The sequence below is a fragment of the Sarcophilus harrisii genome, chromosome 3, assembly GCF_902635505.1.
Source record: "Sarcophilus harrisii chromosome 3, mSarHar1.11, whole genome shotgun sequence".
In the NCBI taxonomy this organism is placed as follows: Eukaryota; Metazoa; Chordata; class Mammalia; order Dasyuromorphia; family Dasyuridae; genus Sarcophilus; species Sarcophilus harrisii.
Window position 1 is genome coordinate 494895085 of NC_045428.1, and position 22009 is coordinate 494917093.

The window sequence follows — 22009 nt, forward strand, 5'->3', positions numbered from 1 at the left end:
AATTAACTAAGAGACATCTCAAATTCAAAGCAGAACTCATTTTGCCCCTGAAGCCCTTCTAACAGACTTCTCATTCTCATCCTACATATCTAGTCAGGGGCCGACATTTGCTCTTTGTAGTTCCAAAACATCTCTCACATCTAACTCTCTTTTCCTACTCCCACAATCCCCAATTTCGTTCAGGCACTCTCATCTTACCACTGCTATGGCCTCCTGACTGGTCTCCGTGCCTCAAGTCTTTCACCGCTCCAATCCATCCTCCATATGCTGCCAAAATAATTTTCCTTAAGCACAGTCCTGATTCCTCTAGGACTCAATAAATTCCAATGGCTTCCTATTGCTCTAAGACAAAATATAAGCTCCTCTATTTAGCTTTTAAACAAACCTTCCCAATCCAGCCCAAACCTATGTATTTGTGCTCTTTTTCTATTACTCTCTTCCTCCTGACTAAACAAACTTGCCTTCTCTCTTTTCTTCACATATGCCATCTCTTTTTTCCATGCCTTTGTACTGGCCCTAGTTCTCAAATACCACTTTCTACAGGAACTTTTCCGTGTTCCCCAGCTCCTTGTGCTTTTTTTCCCTTGCCACCCTGTATATATTTTGCATTTCTTCTGTATATGTTGTCTCCCTAGATAGATAGTAAGCTTCTTGAAAGCAGAGAAAAGAAAAATACTCAATGGAAAGTAAAATCATAGATTTTTAGAGTGGGAAGCATTTTAGGAGTAGACGAGGTAGATCTATTCTATCCTCCTCATTTTTTAGTTAAAGAATAGAAATCCCAAACATTTAAATGGCCTTCAGAAAGCAAAATGGTTACTCAGACAATTAGTACAAAAGTCCTAGACTGGATCTTGACTTAGTGGAGAAAGACCAGACCTATTTCTGGCTCCTACATCTGTTAACTGTGTAACTTAAAAAAGCCACAATTTCTCTGCAACTTAATTTCTTCATCTGTTAAAATTGAAGTAATATTTGTTCTAATTCACAAAATTGTTAAGAAGGCATTTTACAAATCATAAAGTGATATGTGAGCTATTATTTTGGCTGTCATTAGTGACAAAGCTGAATTGGAACTCAGGTAAGGTCTCCTGACTTCCCTGTCCCAGTGTTGACAAAGGAAGAAAAGCTGAAGCATATCTAAATAAACACAAAAGAAAAAAACAAACAAACAAACAAAAAAAAAAACATTGATTTTAGAGCAGAAGAAAAACTAGCTATCAAAACTGAATTGGGAAGGCTGTGGGTAGGAAGGTGGGAGGAGGAGGGGGCCCCCATGGGAGAGAGGTAGCTAGACAGCACACTGGATAGAGCACTAGCCCTGGAGTCAGGAGGACCCGAGTTCAAATTTGACCTCACAAATTTTATACTTCCTAGTTATGGGAACCTGGTTAGGCAAGTCACTTAACCCCAATCACTCCTGCCCCCAAAAAAGGGGAGAGGAAAGAAAAAGAAACCAAAAGTGAACTGGGGAGCTTATGGTCTGCTACCAAAAAACAAGTATGAAAATCACTGGTATAACACTCTTAAATGCTGGGACCCCTTGTATTTAGGATTATTTAGAATAAGGTACTAGATGCAGCTGCTGACTCAAATGGAAGCAGCAAAATGAGTACACAGGAGGAACAAGCTAAAATCACTACTTGCTGCTCAAGAATTTCCATAAGACAATGCACTAAACATGCACTAAACATTTTTCCCCCTTTAAAATCCTTTAAGTCATCCTGAAATGTATCTCAATTTCATCTGTGAAAGGCAAAGAGACAGAGAAAAAAAAAAAAAAAAGAAACACACAAAGAGAGAGACATACAATATAATAAAGCACAAAGATTAAGTTAGGACACATCTATATCATTTGACCAGAATAACAATATAAGTAGTGATGCAGAAATGGAAAGTATACCAAAAGTATAAATATCCAAGAACATTTTCAGAATTAAAAAGAAAGAAGTTGGAGAGAGAATTACTAAAATATTCATCCACTGTCAGTCCATTGCTTGTGAAACCAGAATATTTTGATGAAAGGAAGGGACAACAGCATACAGAAATCAGAAAAAGTAGAAAATAAATCTTTTCTTGCAAGGGATCAATTAATGCTAATAAGAAACATACAGCATTATTCCTGTTTTCCACAAATGCAAATTTGTTTCTCAAGTACATAAACTAAGATTTTTGCCACCAGGAACAGAAAACTATGACATGAAAAATGGCAAACTGTTCAATGGAACACTAACAGTTCTACAGACACAAACCTTTAACTCAGGGGCTCTTATTTCCTTCTCCTACGTTTCTAACATCAGATTTACCAATTCAGTTAAACCGAGCTGCAAGAGAAATGGAACAATCAAGACTCTGCCCTAGCTAAAAACATTAAAATAGCAAAAATTTAAAGGGGCACTCCTTCAGATACTAGCTGAGAAATGAGGAGGAGGAAGTTCAAGTCACTGGAAGGTTTAGTGAAAGAAGATTTGTTCAATCTTTTCCTCCTAACTATAAAGAAATCAACTTAGCCTATTCCAGTTCCTCCCCAGAGTTTTACCTTCCCTCCATTCTTTCCAGACGCTTTCCCCCAGATAATTCTATCCCCATGAACCTCCCCCCCTCAAAAGACTAATAATTATAGTAGGTACCTTTTATCACCCTGTGTAAAGGGGAGCCTCACCAAGGTATCTCTAGCAAAATAGAACAGAAACCTCAAAGGACCATAAATCCTATGGGTTGGATGAGGTGACTCCCAAGCTTCTTCCTAACTAAAATTCAATGCCCCAAACTACTAGATTAACTAATCCCTTCCCCCTCCACAGAATTTGTCTTCAGCACTTCTATGTATTATTTTTACATGATGCACTACAAAGCTGATCTAAGGATTTATTTGTGTTGCTTGCCCCCAGTGCCATGCTGTAACTGCTCCACAACTGCAAATTAGAATCTAGGTAATCAAAGATGACACAATTAAATACCAGTGGTTACATCACATTCTATCAAATTTCTAGTAAATATGAACTATTCACAATTCAAAGCACCCTTAAAAATCGTAACCAAAATAGTATCTTTGTCGGTAAGGTAAGGCTAAGATAGAATAAGAAAAGACTCCTATTTACTAATAAAAATTTCTTTATTCTTTGCTTTCCCTAAAGAAGATAAGGAAAATTACACAAACTTATTTTTTAACAGCTTTCATCCATCTTTAAGCCATAGTAGATTTGCCTACTAAAGAATTTAAGTTATAGAGCAATCAGAGGCAATTAACTGAAATTTAGATCTCAACACTTCTTTCCTTTGGCATTTTCGAGCTCGTTTGTGCATAATTACTTGTAAAATATTCAGAAAGATGATTTGCTAATTACTGAAAGTAAGGTATAATTTTATGCTTCTCTAAAAAAGTAATACTTCAATTTTGAGATTTTGGTGCAAAGAAATAAAGGATACTTCTCTTATAAAAGACTTAACTATTTCTGTCCGCCACAGGTAGCTCAAGAGGCAAACGACCTCATACTTCCAAATGATATGGTAAAAAAAAAACCAAGTAGTTTGAGGCAGCTGAGGAAGGATAAAGGAAAAGGGCACAGATCTATGCAATGATTACCCTGATTCCCAGAGAACTAATGAAGCATGCATGATATGTTGCAGAAAGAGACACGTTTTCAAAGAGTCAAATACAGATATTTGTTTTGTTTGTCTACACATATGTGTTTTTTTCCCTCTTGGGAGAGGAACCTAGGAATAAGAAGAAGGGAAAAGGAAAGAGAAGAGGGAAAGGAGGAGGAGGAGGGTAAAAGAGGGGAGGAGATGGGGGGAGGGGAGGAGGACTTATCGAAATGTTTATAAAATAGCTTTAAAAAAAGGTCAGAAGGAATCAGGACAGGTCTAAAAGTAACATTGAATTCAGTATATAAATTAATTAAATATAAAAAGAAAAAAGCAAGCTGTACATAATAGTGATGCAGTTTCATATACAATTCTCTCCATTCTACTATATAAATAGATGTGTTCACATTAATTGAGTTAAAGTTCAGAATTTTTTTTAATGAGGTGAAAAAATAATCAGAAACTTTCCCAAACTTGGTCAATATAATTAATGATAATAGCAATATCTAGCATTTATATAGGCTTTAAAGTTTGCACAGTGATTTACATATAATTTCTAATTTGTTCATACATCCAATTTTTAAGTGTAAATAAACAACTGAAAGGAATAAGAATTGACAATTACTCCTCTCTTTTCCATTGCCGCTAGTTATAGGGGGGAGGGGGAGAGTCGGTTGTTCCTTTAATCCTAACCTTTGGTCCAAGCAAGAACAAAATTTTTTAAAAAGAGTTGCTGTTTAAATATTTGGGGTTGGGCTTTGCCAATATAACAAAATTACAATACTACTCAAATTGATTTACATATTCAATGGTATGCCAAAGTACCTAAATATTACATTACAATCCAAGGAAAAAAATAATAAAATTCATCTGGAAGAACAAAAGGTCAAAACTCCCACAGAAAATAATGAAAAAATTAGTGAGAAAGGGCCTACCAGTACCAGATCTCAAAACTGTTTGCTATCGGTTAAAGAATATAACAGGACATCAGTGGAACAAATTAGGTACACCTAAAAGTAATTGAATGTAATAATAAGTGCTCAATAAAAATAACCCAAGGATTCCAATGTCTGAAGTAAAGGACTTACACTTCAACAAAAACCATAGAGAAAGGTGGAAAAACAATCTGGCTGCAATTAGGCTTAGACCAACCATCACACCACCATAGCACAATAAGCTCCAAATGGATATGACATAAAAACAACAGGTCCTATCATAAACAAATTAAGGAATGGTAACAACTTCTCACAAATACAGATGGGGGAAGAGTTCTTGACAAGATAAAGGACAGAAGCACAGATATTTTTGATGAAATAAAATTGAAAAGTTTCTGCAAAAAAAGTAATCAATGAAGTTACAATTTAAAAAGAAAGTTAACAGAGGAAAAAATTGTAGCAAACTTTTCAAATATCTGATGTCTAAAATATTTAGAAATTAATTAAATGATAAGAGTCATTTCACAATAGATAAATGGCCAAAGAATATAAAGAATCAGATCTTTACAAGACAAAGAAGCTGCCATATCAAAATAATACTTGAAAGCACTAATAATAAAAATGTAAATTATATACCTCAAAGAGATCAATGAAAGAGGGGAAAATCTCATATATACAAAAATATTTATTGAAGCAGTTTTTGTTATAGCAAAGAACTAGAAACAAAGTGAATGTTCATTAACTGGGGAATGGTTGAGCCAATTATGCTTTATAGGCATAATGAAATACTCCCCAAAAAGCGATAGAGAGATCTAGAAGGTTTTGTATGAATTAATGCAGAGTGAAAACTGAAGAAACAACTGAGCAATTCACATAATGACTATAAAGGAAAACAACTGTGAAAGACAAGTTCTACAAACCAACATAATGACCAATCATAACTCCAAAAGAATGATGAGAAATCATGCTTCCCACCTCCTAATAGAAATGTGATGGATTAGAAGCACACAATGAAATACATTTTCAATCTGTGGATTTGTTTTCTAAGATTATACATATTTGTTACATGGGAAAACCCTGATTTTTTTATTGGGGGGGGGTTATTTGGGCAATAGTGATAGTGATACTAAAAAAGGCATAAATGAAGCATTAAAAATAAACTCAAGAGAACAGAAGTACAGAAGGGGGTACAAACAAGAAAGTATTAAAACAATTATATCAAATCTGAATTATATGCAGTCCCCCCCCCCAAAAAAAAACCAAGATTTATATAATGGGAAAAATGACTATCGATAAGAGAAGTTCACAGATGCGTAAACAATTCCTTTTTTAAAATTTATATACTGAAATCATGTTTATTAAGTTCCTAATTTTAAAAATGAAATTTTTTCAAAGCAGGTTCTATTTGGGAGGTGAAAAGCAGGGAAAGAATTATTCAGGTAAAATATTTCACTTGATTTTCTTTTCCAAATATAGTGAAGGGGTGAAATACTAAAGAAACAAATATACACATAAAGATAGCATTGTTATGAACTGACACCACAAAACCCAGATAAAAATTATCTGTGTAATGAACATCTGATTGCCATTTCCTGTCTATAGGAACACTGGTACAATGCCTTCCCTACCAACCCTAAAACAACTTCATGCCCTCCCACTCACACCACAAAGCTTCCCTGGACAGAGTACAACCAGATGACTGGCACAAGGAACTCTTCACCATCTCCTAGTACATCCCTTAGAAGGATGGTACACAATCTCTATGCTCTATTTTTCCTGTCTACCAAAGGTTTAGTTCATTGACCTCTAGTAAAATATTTCACTCATACATGGCCAGAAGCAGCTAAATAGCACAATGGAGAGACCCTGGGACTTAATTTCAGGAAGAACTGAATTCAAATTCTACCTCAGATATTTACTAGCTGTGTACTCCTGGACAAGTCACTCTCAGACTCAATTTCCTCATCTATGAAATGAAGATAATAGCAGCACCTATTTCCAAGGACTGTTGAGAGGGTCAAATGAGATTATATGTATGTATATAAAACTTTACAGACTTTAAAGTGTTACATAAATACTAATTACTACCATTATGATTAAATATTCTTTCAATCTTTTAACAGTTACCCAGTTACATAAGGAAACTTTCTCTTTTTCTGTCATTTTTAGCTCAATCATCCTAATTATGGCTGATTATATGTATCAGCCATATAGTTACACACAGGAAAGGAAAAATCAAGGGAAGTTCCAAGTAAAATCAGACATAATAAAAAAAACCTCTATAATCAAACTCAAAAGTCCTGGAAAGTATCCTGATGTCTATCTATCCCTAAATAGTTATGGAATGCTTTACCTACGCAATCATCAAGCATCAGAATTCAAGATAAATAAAAATACATTTCTAGTCGATCATTTTTAAAATTTTTATTTAATTACTAATGCCACAAAAGCTTTTCTTTCTATTATTTTTCTTTACAGATATATGGTACTTCAGTTATCCTAGAGAGGCCTTTTCAAGGTTAGCTGGGGATCCAAACCACTACTTTCTTATCACAATATGTTTATGGGAAAATAAAGACAACTTATAGATAAATTTCTAGAGCACAATTCATTTGTAAGGTTGGGCCTTCCATTTTTTTAAGCAAATTTTTCCTAAGGTTAAAGTCTAACTGGGTGTATATATATATATATATATATATATATATATACTTCCTCTGTTTAAAGATTCATGGACCCCATGATATGAGCAAATAAAGCCTTGAAGTTAAAAAAAAAAAAAAAAAAAAAAAAAAAAAAAAAAAAAAAGTCACCCATACTAGAAAACTGTCTGCAATTAGAGTCCTATTTAAATCTGGGCTTTAAAACTAATGGATGACAAAAACTTAGAATGTTTCTGGGGAGGGTTGGGGTATGGAGGGTGGAGTAAACAAAGACAACTAAAGAATTCAAAGAAGTTCAGTGAGGAAAAGTTACAGAAATAAAAATTAGTAACTTTTTTTTAAAGAGCTATTCCACCTGTCTTTCAGGTCATTTCAAGTGGCATTGGCAACAATTCAACCAAGCTCTAAAGTTGCTGTCTAGTGGGAAGCACTGTGTAATAAGACGTTTTCTACATTTGGGGCACAAATGCAGACTGGCTGTTTAAAACTCAGTTACGGCCTTATATAAAAGTATTATAAAGGAGTTATCTATTTTCAGTTAGGATACAGCAAGTGAATTTAAACTATAACACTTATATTTGGAATATAAAAATTTCTAATTGCAAAGAGCTGAATAGGATAAAAATGCATCTTAAAGGGTTGGTAGAATCTCCTCTAAACATTTCAGGGAAAAAGTTGACAGTTCTATATAGTTCTGTCAAGAGATGGGGAAAGATAGATTTCTTGAGTTCTCTTCCAAAACTATGATCATATGATGCATTAAGTATAAATACAAAGTACTAAAAGTACATTTAAGTTATATCTTGGCATACTAAAGAAAAGAAAAAGGCCCATATTCTGAAGTTTTTTAACATGATTATTTCTTAGAAGAGCACACTCACAAAGCATTAGAAAACAAACAAGTTTCCTCTCAAAAAAGGTCATGGAGTCTCAGATTTCAGTAACTAACCTACATTTTCTCACTACATGTTGCTTCTAGGGAGCAGTGAGAAGAAAGGGCTATCACTGAGAGATATGTTAAGTGCTACTAAATCTAGTCACAATTTGATAAGTTATACAGACTTTCCTAAGCAAATCCTAAATTTATCTTTAGATAACTGGCCAAAAGTATACAAGTGGGTAGTCTACATACACAGACAGTCTAGGCAGGTGGTAGGTTTGCTTTTTTGTGTCTGCTTCTTAAAAATGTAGATAAGTTATCTGAATTCTCTTTCTTAGCGCTAGAAAAATTCTGAAATGAATCCCTAAATCAATGACCAGTTAGTTATCTCCTTGTTCAAACTGGGATGAGTTCCTGGAAAGACAAGAGGATAATTCATCCAATAGCTGCTCTATTAGCTACTGAAAACTGATGCGGAACAGAATCCTGAATGGAAAAGCTCCCACTAAGACACTTGAGACTTATCAGTGGTTTTTATTTGGTATTTATTTACCCACCATTTACTTACATGTATGTATACATACATTTCTCCAACAAGCTCATAAACTCTCTGAGGGCAAGGAGCATGTCTTGGATTCATTTCAATTCAACAATTATTAAGTCTATTGTGTGTGAAGTATTCTGTTAGCTCCTGGGGATACATATTTTTAAAATGAGAAACCTCCCTTCAGGAACTTCATATTCTCCTGGAGGGAGAGGAGGAGGTATAGCATCTACACAAATAAGTATAACACGATGTACAGAGTATTAGGATATAAATCCCTAGAACAATAACCATTATCTCCTTGTTCAAATAGGAGTATCTTCTAGCTAAACTAGATGACAGCTCATCCAAAAGCTGTTCTATAAGCTACTGAAATTTGATTCAGGATTGTACTAAATGAGCTGCTAAAAAATATGAGGAAGCTTGCACTTCCAGCTGAGGAGAGCCTATGCTAAAACCATAGGACTAAAGAAACTGGATAGAGCAACAAGCACTGGACTGGGAGTAAGGAAACCTAGATTCTAGTCCTGTATATCACTAACAAGAAGTATGATCCTGAACCAGTCATTTACCTTCTTTAAACCACACTGTAAATTCAAGATATTAGATTAAATTCTCTACAAGTCCTCCTTGGATTTCCAACTACTCCCAGAAAATCCACAAAAAAAAAAAAAAAAAAAAAAAAAAAAATGAGACCAGCTGATCATTTCTACATGAAGATGCAAGATAGAAGGGCAATTCCTTCTTTTCCTACTCCAAGCCTATTTTACATTCCTTTTTATACCCATCTAGAAAATATTAGATTGCTGAGAAGAAAGAAAATAAGCAGCACCTCTCTCTAGCATAAAAATGAATAAAACTGGTTACCCTCTGCTTGAGGGAATCAGATACTTAACTTTCTAGGGATTAGACACAGAAGCCAGAATATCTTTTTTTTTTTTTTTTGGTGGGATCAAGTGGGGAGGTCAGACAGCTTCAAAGATTAAAGTAAATATTATACTTTTGCCTTTGTAGATTCTAATTCAAATAGGTCGCAGTTTATAAAAAAAAAAAATTTCAAATTGCAACTATACTTAAAATGCAATTATTCACAATATGAAAAACTGTTCCAAAACAATAATAACAGCAAGAGAAATGTACATTGAAGCAAATACTGAAGTTTTGCCTCATAGCCAGCAAATTATATTAGCAAAAATGATAAAATATGGGAAGTCAACCTTGAAAGAAAGGGCTGCAGAAAGATGGTCATAGATCCCTTGTTGGTAGACCTATAAATAAGTTCATCCATCCAGAAGAGCAACTTGGAATCATATAAAAGATACATATAATTTGATCCACAAATTCCAATGGCTGAATGAATGAAGAATTTAAGTGCTTAATATGTGCAAAGCACTATGTTAAGCTCTGAGGATAAATAGAATAATAAGACTATTCCTGGTCTCAAGAAGCTCACATTCTAATGGGACAACACATCTGGAAGATTTCAGTCAACTGCAAATTAGATGGGAAGGTGGCAAATAAGATGGTAATAGCTCTTCTTTAATGATATCATGTAAACTTCCAATTTCTGAATCATTTGGCAGTACCAAGTACTCTGACCCCAACATTCTTTTCCTGGTCTGCACTTGCAGAAGTGCTGCCAGCCTACAAAGGCTACTTCCTGGGCTCAGGGTCCTGAGCTGTCCCCACCGGTGGCTGGGGGGACGTAGTTATCAATAGTGCTACTAGTGGTCTGACCTGTCCGGCACAGGCTGTGGCCTGTCTCTCCTAAAAGCTGCCCGGTTCCTTCAGCTAAGCATGGCTCACATGCTCAGCGCTTGTCGGTTGGTAGGCCACTGGTAGGAACGGCTGGCCAAGTCCTTAAACGATGGCTGAGTGCCGGCCTAGAATCAGGGCCAGTGGGGAGGTGGGGCAGCGCTACTTTCACAGTTCCCGTACCTCTCTGCCTGTTGGTTCCCTGGTCAGCAGTTAGAGACAATAAAGCCCAAGCACCTTCTCCAAAAAGATGTTAACATTCAATGATGGCTGCAAGGTCTTGGGCAGATCAACAACAAAAAAGAAAGGCTTCATATGTACCAAAATATCTAACGCAGTGCTTTTGTGGAAATAAAGGAGATACCCACCAACTGAAGACTGATTAAACAAACGGTAGTAGATGAATCACTATGTTGTAAGAGCAATGATTATAATGAATAAAGAAAAATATGGAAAGAATTCCATAAACAAATGCAAAATAAGAGTCAAGAACACAACAAATATACATGGAAAGCATAACTACAACAATCAAAACTGAATACACTGAAAATTATAATGATCAAAGGTGGCCCCTAGGAAAAGATATGAAAAGACACTATCCCAGGACAACACCTGGCACAGTGTTGTAATGTAATCTGCAACATTACAGAGGTGAGAGATCCATAGGTATGGAATAATTTTTTTTTCCTTCTTCCTCTTTTTATTTTTTTTCATTACTTCTTATAAAGGATGGCTGAGGACAGAAGAAGGAAACAATGGGAATAATAAAAGCAGATGAATAGATAATAATAATAGGTGAATAGGTAAATAACAGGTGATAAAAGTTAAATGCACTGGCAGGTTCCATTTTAAATTAATTTTTGTTTTCAATCAATAAAAAAATTCCTTCTCTCCCTCTCATCTCACTCCCAATTGAGAAAGAAAAGCAAAGTGCCTATTTATAAACATGCACAGTCAAGTAAAACAAATTTCCATGTTGGCTATTTTCTCCCATCACCACAGAAAAAAAACTTTCATTCTACACTCAGTCAATCACCTATCAAGAGACAGGTACTATGTTTCATCACTGGTACTTTGGAATCATAGTTAATCATTAAACCGACAAGAATTCCTAAACCTTTTCATGATTTTACAATGTTTTTGTCATTATGCAAATTGTTCTCCAGTTCTGCTCACCTCACCCTGCATAATTTCATAAAAACCCTTCAGAAGTTTCTGAGACCATGCCCTTCATTTCTTACAACACAATAGAACACATTCATTTATCATAATTTACTCAGTCATTTCCCAATTAATAGGTACTTCCTCTATTTTAAATTCTTTACAATCTCAAAAAGAGCTTTTGTATATCCTTGGAATTTGTTTTGCTTAATAGTAATTTGTCTTTTAATCTACCCTCCTGCTAATTCTCCCTTTTTCCTACTCCCATTTCTATCTTATTTCCCAGCTGAATAAAATGTATTTCTCTACCCAAATCTGTGTATTCTTCTCTCCTTTGATCAGTTCAGATGAGAGGTTCAAATGTCAGCAACTCCTCCTTATCCCTTCCTTCTTATTTGCAGACTTCTACCTGCATCCTGATTATATGAAATAATTTTACCTAACTTCTTCATCTTCATTCTCATTTTCTCTCTCTCTCTCTCTCTCTCTCTCTCTCTCTCTCTCTCTCTCTCTCTCTCTCTCTCTCTCTCTGTCTCAAATGTGTATCTTTTACGGTCATTATAACAGAACCAATTCCTCATCTTCTGTCTAATCAGACTCCCTCTACACCACTGATGATAATAAATTTCAGAGACATATTTCCTCACATTAAAATGTAAACAGTTTATCCTATTTTAGTGCTTTACAATTGTTTATTCATGTTAATCTCTTTACATTTCTTTTTTTTTTTTGCTAGAAGGCTTAATAATTGATAAAAATGTACAAAAATATTCAAATAGAAAGGCTTTAGAATGTGTACCACAGACATCAATATTTTTACTAATAGAGGAAAGTGTTTCTCTTAATTCTCATATTTGCATTTTAAAGTTATTTCACAGTTGTGGTCTTTTCATCAAGAGTGCTTGGAAGTATTCTATTTCATTAAAAATCCATTTTACATCTAAAGAATTATACTCAGTTTTGCTGGGTAAGTTATCCTTGGCAATAAGCCTAAGAATGTTGCATTCTGGAATACTTTATCCAGGCTCTTCTACTGCATAATGTTGACTGATAAATCATGTGTGATACTGACCATAGCTCCTTGGTACTTGAATAGCTCCTTTCTACTTGCTTGCTTTATTTTTTCTTTGACCTGGAAGATCTGGATCTTAGCTGTAATATTCTTGCAAGTATTCAATTTGGGGTTTCTATTGGGGTAATCCTATTTCCATTAAGTGGTACAAGAGATAGAACCTAGTAAGAGCTGAGTTCAAATCTGCCCTCAGACATGTGACAGCTATATGAGCCTGGGTAAGTGACTTAACCTTCACTGGCTCCAGTGTTCAAAATCTAGTTATATAAAATAAAATAATATTCATAAAGTGATTTGCAAACCTTAAAATACCATACAGGTACTATCATTAATATTATTATTCCTTTAATCAATACACACCCTACATGGATTTGAAGTCTTTTACTAATCTAATTTGGACACTCTCCAAAACACTTGACATTCATTCATTTAGCAAACACTTATTAAATGCCCTATGCAAAATACTGTGTATTAGGTGGTGGTGATGGTGCATGGGATAGAGACATTAAAATTTAGATAAGACAGGATTCCCAATCTCATAGAACATAAAATCTAGTGGCAAATAAGATACCAATAATAAAAACTAAAATGTGCAAGTTTATATAACTCATACTTCAATCTGACAAGCATTTATTAAGTACCTACTGTGTGCCAGGCACTTTACCACCGGCTGGGGATATTAACATTTACTTTCCAGGGTTGTTGCTGAGGATCAAATGATATAGAAATGATTGTAAAGTGCTTAACAGAGTGCTTGCTATATACATAGTAGGCATTTAATAAAAATGCTTCTTTTTTCCTTCCTTCTTTCCATTCTTACTTCTAATTCTAAGAGGTGTGAGCAATCTTCTTTTATGATTTCTTGAAAGTATAATTCCTTAATCCAGTGACAGAAGCCTCCTTGCTGTTCCATTTGTACAAGATCTCCCCACCAATGTCTTTTCTCCAGGCATTTTCTCTGGTTGTCCCTGATGCCATGCTCCACCTCTTCATCGCCACTTTCTGGCTTCCCAAGCTTCAAGTTCCAACTTTTCTACAGGAAATCTTTTCTAATCCCTCTTAATTTTAATGTCTCCCTTCTGTTAATTATTTCTATCTCCCCTATACATAGTTAGTTTGTACATATGTTTACTTCATCTCCCCCATTGGATTCTGAGCTCATTGAGGATAAAGACTTTCTCCTGCCTCTTTTTGATTCCCTAACACTAGCATTGTAGGCACTTCATAAATGTTTACTGACTGAAATAAGATCTCAAGGCTCAAGTTTTGATCATGTCTTTTCAGGGAGTTTAATTCTTAAATTATCTTTCCTGAATATGTTTTCCAAATTAGTTATTTCTATTATGACATACTTTATCTTTCCTCCTATTTTTCAGCATTATGACTTTGTTTTAATATTTCTTGCCTCATTAAATCATTAGTTTCTATTTGCCCCATTCTAATTTTTAAGGAATTGTTGCTTTGGCAAAGTTTTAAATCTCTTTCTTCCATAGTTATCATTCTTTTCCAGTATTTTCCTCTGAAGCTCATTTTCATTTTAAAACATTTAAACTTTTTTTTTTTAACTCTTGCTTTATCTCTTTTAGTAATCTAGTTGAATATGCCCAAATTATATTTTTCATTAAGGCTTTGCTTACAGATATTTTGAAGTTGTATTTCTTCTGGATTTGTGCCTTGAATGTCCCTGTTACCAAATGAGCTTCCTATGGTACAGTCCTTTTTCTGTTTGCTCACTCTTCAAGCTTTCTTCCTAACTTCTGATTTGATGTTAAAGCCAGTTTCTGCAAAGTTCTGGAAAGAATGTCTGGGATAGTTCTACTGCTGCCTTCTTAGGATATTGAGTATTGTTATTCTAAGATTTCAAATACATACAACACAGGATAGAGTCCTGCAAGTTGCCTAATATAAGGCAAAATCGATCACCATTCTTCCTCCCCTCCACTTTTTAATTCTGCAAATTCCTGAACTGAGTTCCTAAACAATAGGCCCATGAAGCTGCCCTGTTTGAAATTTCAGGAAACTGCTGGTAGAATCAGTCATTATCAACTAGCTGAAAAGTTTTGTTGGTTCAAAACAACAAAAGATAGGCTTGCACTTGGTCCCAGATTCCTTTCCTGGTTATTCCTTTCTAAGTTTCAAACTGAACTAGAAGTTGAGCTTGAGACCCATTGCACTATTAAGAGCCAAACCACACAGCTGCTGCTTGCTTCTAAATTTGCTTTTAGCTCAGGACAGAGCGAAGGGCCCACAACTGCTCCTCACTCTGGAATGCATGCCATCCCTTGGAGTAGGTCCACTGTGACCTGGAATTGGATTAATGTCATATCTACCAGGTGGCACCTGTTGCTTCCTCCTGAACAAGTTTAGGCCTCTCTATGTGAGGTATAGGACCACCTCTTGCCATGGTGCTCAGGCTTAGCCTGAGCCAGAATGATGCACTCCCTATCAGACCCAGTTCCCAGTGTCAGTTCCTCTCTGTCATTCTACATCCATCTGGACTAGAAAGATGACACAATGTGGGTTTTTTCTCTTGGATTTGCCAATCAGGATTTGGTCTGAGATATTTTCTAAAACTATCTGAAGAGGATGGGGAATGCGGGGGGGAGGGGAGAGGAGAGGGTGGTGGACAGTACTTTCTGCTGATTGACCACCATCTAAAAGTGGCACAATCTTTTAATATTGGTTTCAGGAATTCCAAAGTCATAGCTTTAACTAGCACAGGGTAAACTAAAATTTGATCCAGGATGTCAAATTTGGGAAGACGATAAAATATATTAACAAATAAGAAAATAGAGAATATATGTTAAATAAAATTACAGAGAGAAGGGAGGCCCTAACAACTGATATAAAAGGGGGGATATAAAAACAAAAGATATGAATACAAATGCATTTTTTAAATATTCACATTTTATTATCTACCAAGGAGGATGCAATTTATCCAAAATTTGCTCTTGGTTTCTTCTTGACCTAATTACTCTCTCACTTGCTTTTCCACAAGTTTATCACAACTCCTTTGCTTAGGTCAGCTATTCTTCACAGATGAAGTTGATACTTACAAACTCATCCTCCTGTAAGATCACATTAACTCTAAAAATCACACCTCTTCAGTATCCCCTGCCTCTGAAAGGAGAGGGCAGAGAGTTCCTTCCAGGGCAGCCACCTCACATGGCTTCATCATGCCTCCTCCCCCTCAGTTTTTTTTTTTTAATGTGATACCCTTCTCCCATCAGATCTAAGCTCCTGGAAGGTTGTCTTTTGCCTTACTTGTATCCCCCATGCTTAGCAGTAGAAGCTTACTAAGAGGCTCTTGGTTAACTGACTAATCTATCAACAGGGCATGAACCCAGAGTTGATTCTCTAATAGAGTAGATAAGTTATGCTTGCTCCGAACCATCCGTTTTTATCCTAACCTCTTTGAACCAGTGACATACATTTGGGATGTGGCTGACCAGAGTTTAAAGTATAGTTTGTGGTTAGGAGATTAAATGAATCTCTATTCTTAACCAAAGCTAAGAATATATGATCTGGACCTGGAACTGGATAGTAAGTGTCACAGCTGCCAGCTGGCACCTGTTGCTTCCCCCTGAACAAGTTTAGATCCTCTATGTTCAATACAGGAACTCCCCTTAACCTGGTGCCCAGCCGCACCCTGAGCTAGAATATAGTGAACTTCTGACAAGACCCAGTCTCTAGGGTCCAAAGACGGCTGTCACCCAATGCCCACTTGGACTAGAAAAATGACTCACGTTTGTGTTGTTTTTTGCCTTGAATTTACCAATCAGAATTTGGTCTGGTACAGTATCTAGATCTGCTCAAAAGAGTGCCACACCTAGTCCTATCTTCTAACACCTAAACTGGCCAATCCAAAAATAAATATGTTCTTAAATCTTTTCTTTAAATTTGCACCTATCAACAATAAACTGTGCTATAGTACTACTGCAACAAAAGACTAGCTCAAAAGAGCCCACTGTCCAGGAAGTAGTCAATGTTAGTTTTCATCAGATATTTTTTAATTACTGTTAGAATTGGGTTTTGTTAATGGCAAAGTAAAAAAAGAAAAATAACTGAGTTAATGCAAAAACTAACAGTTAAGAATCCCATAAGGCAATTATATATATATATATATATATATATATATATATATATATATATATATATATATATGGAAATTTCAATGACTACAATTTCTGATGTATTTTTCATTCAAGTAACTAGTAAATCAAAAGATGATATCTAATTTAAAGGTATTTCACAAATGCCCTTTTATTTTGAGGGAAGAAAGAAGATTGCCTAACTTATTAAAGAAAATCTAATTAATTCTTATTTAGTCCTCAAATTCAAAACATCACTGGATCAGAGATTTATAATTGAGAGGGATCTTCATGGATGTCTAGACCAAACTCATTTGATAGATAAAAAAAAGGTTTGAGACCCAGAAATATTAAGTGACTTGCTCAGGATTGCACAGCTAATAACTAATAAGCATCCAAAGCAGGTCTTCCTACCTCAAAGCTAATGTTCTAACCTCTGTACAGAACTGCCTCTCAATGTGTTTCTACTGACCCAAAAGATGAAAAAAAAAATTAGGCCCCCTCTCTGAGGGAAAGGACCATGTATTTTCCATTATCCTTAAGTCTTTATAGTGACATGCAGTGAGGTGATATTCAATAGAGAACTACTCACAATGTTGCACCTAGAAAGCCTCAAGTCCTAGAGAAGGAGGAGGAGGAATGGAGAGAGGCAGAGCTACTAGCCAAAGCATGGCTCCTGATGACATCCCCTTCCACTAGTCTTTAGGAACCGACACTAGATGCTCTGCAATTTAGGTGCCATTAAGTCTAGTCTAATAAATGCTGCACTGCAAAAGGAACCTGCAGATGTGGGGAGGATCCATCTGCTCTGCTGATTTTATTCCTCACAGTGTCTCCAATCTAGGAACTGGAAAAGTTAACAAAATAAATTGAGAAAGGTCTAGACTAATTGATCTTTGTTCAGTAATGCCTGGTTTAAGCAATAAATTAAGCTTATTTTAGCTTCTTGTTCTCTACAATGAGCAATGCATTCTTGAAATGTGAGAACAAAAATAATCCCACTGTTCAGAAAATAAATACCTGCCCCCTCTCAAAATAAAGTCTGAACTGCTCACCTCTAACTGTGCTATAGGAAAAAAGTAGAGAAAAGCCCTCACATATCTTGAACTTTTCTCAAAGGCCAGACTAATTTAAGGAAAAATTATATTGATGCAGACCTTTAAATTGGCTATCTTCTGTTTTGAGTGACCTGACTAGGCAATTGCTGCAGTAGATAGATAAAAATCTATCCACTTGAATAACACAAGCAGTAGCTTCTTCAACTTTTAATACCTGTGCATTTTTAGTACCATTATATAACAAAATCATGACTATAATAGGATTTTATATTATATATCAGTATCTCTTAAACACATCTAAGTTGTCAACATTTGAAATGCCTTTCCAAAGTGAATCACATTCATCTCTCCCCTTAAATACACAGCAATTCTAAGGTAATACACTTTACTTATATCTTCAGAGTAATGTAAGCAACAAAAGATAGGTCCCTTGTAACAGTAACTGGGAAATTACACGATACTAAAGAACCACAATAAAATAAAATAAACACAAACCAGTAAGTTACTGGTACAGTCCTATCACGTATGCAAATTATTGTCCAAGTCATTTAGGTCTCATTCAAGACTTTGAATATTTCCATCCAAAGAAATTGCTTAACTCTAGACCACAAATGAGCAGAGATAAAAACCAACATATACGATGACACCCTCTTATAAACAATCTGATGTTTAAAATATTTTGGAACCCTAAAAGTTACCAAAGACAAGGGAAGAACAATGGAAAAAAAAAATAATACTAGAAAATGAGAAAGCAAGAAGACAAATGATTACTGATCTCCAGTTTTGCTGACTGCTTAAGATAGAAATGCTCATTATAAAAAAAGAATCAAATATCTGCAATTATGTTTATGACAATATCTGACCCTGTTGTCACTAATTTAGTCAAGATTTAGGGATCAAAAGCTAGGAGATAAAAAATTCTTTAAATCACAGATATTATAAAATAAATTAGTTCAAAGAGTTTATCCCACAAGAGCCAACAGAGTACAAAATGCCCATTTAAGAGTGAAAAAAGGTAATATTAAAACAAGATAACTAGGCATGAACTGCTAAAATTATTTGTAAACATTGGATTAGGTAGTGGTAAAGGAGACCGGTGAGTTTAATTGGTCAGTTTCACTGACCTGGGCTGCAACTCAAGCAAACCCTCAATTTAGGAAAACAGTTTTAGGATTTTATTTTACTCTGATCTCAAGGGCCAAGGATGAAAACTAAGAAAAAGTTTGAAGGGAGTCCCCTAGAGGAAGTGAAACTGACCAATCAATTCTCTCCCAGCTATACACCCTGGAGAGGAAGGGCTCTTGTATTCTTTGACAGGAAAAAGAAAAAAAAGGAACTTCAAGGTTGCAAGGGAGCTAGAGAGAAAAGGCCCAGATAAACCACTAATTCCTGAAAATAAATGTCTTCACTACAATAATAAGTAGAGAGAGAAGATAAGTGATAAGAGTCTAAGGGAATGGAGGAAAATTAAAAACTAAGCTTTGGCAGAAGAGTCAGTAACCATAGGGGTTCGAATCAAGTCACAAGTTAAAATAGGGAAAAATAAACAGAATGACTTTGTGTATATTCAAAAGCCCATTAGTAGTCAGAAAATTTGGACTCTTGGTTCTATCAGTTATATGGCCTTAGGCAAATCACATGGATTTCTTTGGGTCTCAGTTACCTCTAAAATGACTCAGTTGGCCTGGATTAGTGATTTTTAGTGTATCATGAACCTTCTTAGAATGCTCTTAAATACATAAGATCAAATACACTGCTTACAAGAGAAAACAATTAAACTGAAATGATTCTCAATCTATTAAAAGTTTTAAGTTCAGAGATTTCCTGCAATCAATCCACAGATCCCATGAGGTTTCAGGGACCCAAGGATTGGAACTTCTGGACTTTCATATGCTGAAATTATCTGCAGCAGAAAATTCAAGTGAGAATGACCCAGGAAAATAAGGACCTAGGAGACTGAGAGCCTCGGAGAAAAACAACAGGCTGTTTCCTGGCAACAGAAAAGATGGAGTTCGTAAGCTCTATCAAATTCAAAAAAATCCACCTGATTTCAGATTCAAACAATGCCCAAGAGAGGAGGCTGCAGGAAGGTGCTGCTGCTCCTCCTTTCTCCAAAAGAGAAATGAGAGGGGGGGTGGGGGAGAAGGAAAGAAGGGGAGCCAACATCCACCTAGGGGAGGTGAAGCCTGCCACACCAATACCCCTATTCCTACAAATACCCCATTGCCTTGGTCTTGGTGGAAGGCTACTTCCCTACTAATACGCACCCCAACCCCAAAGCTTATCCTATCCTAGATTTCCTTTTCCCTTGCCCTGGAAGAACCTCTCCTGCTCAAATTCCACCGCTATCTACCCAGGCACTATCTCCTTGAGAAATCAAGACTCTAGTGAGTGCCATTTCCACATTCCCTATCTCTGGGTTCTTCAGGAAGTGGTCACCCCTTTCCAAACTGGTACAGCCAGGTACAGCGCTATCCCCTGCCCCTGACACCTCCAAGGAGCTGGCATTTGGGGTCTCCCCAAACCTCTTACGCCTGAACCCGACCGCACCGATAACCCCCCAGGTCCGGGGTCACTCCGTTTGCCGATCACCCAGACAGGGACGATCGCCCGCTTCCCACCGCTCCATCACAACGGGGTCCAGGCGGAGCCGAGTCTCGTCTCCCACGCCAATCGCTTTTCAGGCTGGGGTGACCCCTTTACGGCCCCCGTGCGGGGGATCTCCCCCTTTCCTGCTGGCCCCGAAAGACCATCGCGCGGTCCTCCTCTCCTCCCAGCCCGGGCACCGGGGGGTCCTCCGGCCCCCCGCCGGCAGCAGCGGCTCCCCGCGGACGCGTCTGCCGGCCCCCCGGGCTTGCCCGCTTCCTGGTCCCCAGTGACTTCCCCTCGCTTTTCTGCAGCCGGTGTCTGTCTGCGTCCGCCCGCCCCCACCTCCCGGCCGCGAGCGCTCCCGCTGCCCCGGGCCGGCGCCTGCCCTTCACACCTCTGGCCTCTGGCCCCGTCCCCAATGCCCGCTGCCCCCCGCTCCGGGGCGAGAGCGCCCCTGCCCCCGCCGGCTCCTCGCCGCTCCCCGCCGGCCCCGCCGACACTCGCCAGCCGGCAGCTCCCCCGGCGCGGCCCGGCTGCAAGCCCCGCGCAGCCCCACGCCGCTCCCTACCTTGGCCTTGGTGACGAGGTGCGTGGCCCGCTTGACCACGGCGAAGTTGCCCTTGCCGATGGTGCGGTCGATCTCGTAGTAGCCGATGCGGGCTGGCATCGGCCCGCGGGGGGCCGGGGCTGGGGGGCGCGGGGTGCCGGCAGAGGGCACCGGGGCGGGCGCAGCCGGGGGCCCGGCAGCTGGCGGGGGCAGCAGACGAGCGGCCGGACCGACTCCCCCGGCCCCGGCCCCAGCAGCCCCGCCAGCTCCGCTTGCCGCCGCCGCCGCCATCTTGTTGTGCAGAGAAACCTCCGGGACCGCGGGGAGCCGGGAGGGGGGCAGGGGGGCGGGAAAGGAGGGGGAAGCGGGGAATACGTCACCGGGCGGGCGGAGCTCCCGCGCCGCCCGGCGCCCGGCGCCATGGCAACCGCTCGTCACGTGCCGATTCGCGTCACTGCCCGGAGCCATGGCAACCGTGACGTCATCGGCGCGCTCTGCCTCCCCGCGTGGGCCCGGGTTTGCTGGGCGCCGGCTCCCCAGCGCCCTCCTCTGGGGCACAGGCCGCGGCTACCCCGAGCGCGCTAGCCAAGTCCCAGTTCCAGTTCGGTCCGTCCACGTGAGCAGCCTTCTCCAAAAGCCCGCCCTCATCCCGGCGTTTGACACCGGCTACCTCCCTCCCCTCCACGCGTGCCCTAGATTTCGTGGGGACCCTGCTGAGGCATCCGAGGGACGCTCTGAGCGGTCCCCCATCAGCGCAGCTTCCGCACCCCGGCCTCACACAGCCGCGTGACTGAACAGTCTGTTTCCGCTCCCGGGCCTCAGTTTCCTCGGCAGTAAAATAAAAGCGCGGAGGAGATGACCTCCAAACTCCCTCCCTGCTCTAAAACTTCTGCTCCTCCTCCGTGACTCACGCCCCGCTCGCTGCTTAACCCCTTGGCAGTCTCACTACCGCCCCCGCCACGCTGCAGAAACTGCTTTCTTTGAGGTCACCGGTGACCTCATCGCCAAATCCAATTACCTTGTCTCAGAGTGAGCAGCGTGATGTAACGGAAGGCGCTCTGTCACTTGGCTGGCTTTGTGACCTTGGAAAAGTAACTGCCTGTTTCTCCGTCCGTAAAATGGAGAATCT

The 22009-nt window shown here is 38.5% G+C and overlaps 1 protein-coding gene across 9 annotated transcripts in view; it reads right to left on the reverse strand.

The window, feature by feature from the left end:
- The window catches only part of SIK3 (SIK family kinase 3), a 263061-nt gene extending 241302 nt beyond the window's left edge, over window positions 1–21759 (reverse strand). For 2 of the 9 annotated variants that reach the window (XR_004233220.1, XR_004233221.1), the window contains exon 1: window positions 20902–21759. Coding sequence is in view for 7 of the 9 variants with exons in the window: in XM_031961307.1 (XP_031817167.1) it covers window positions 20902–21348 (447 nt within the window). In the remaining 2 variants the exon portion in view is untranslated. The remainder of the gene's footprint in view (window positions 1–20901) is intronic. The other 7 variants (XM_031961309.1, XM_031961306.1, XM_031961311.1 and 4 more) reach the window with 5 other exon arrangements.
- Window positions 21760–22009: the final 250 nt, after the last annotated feature.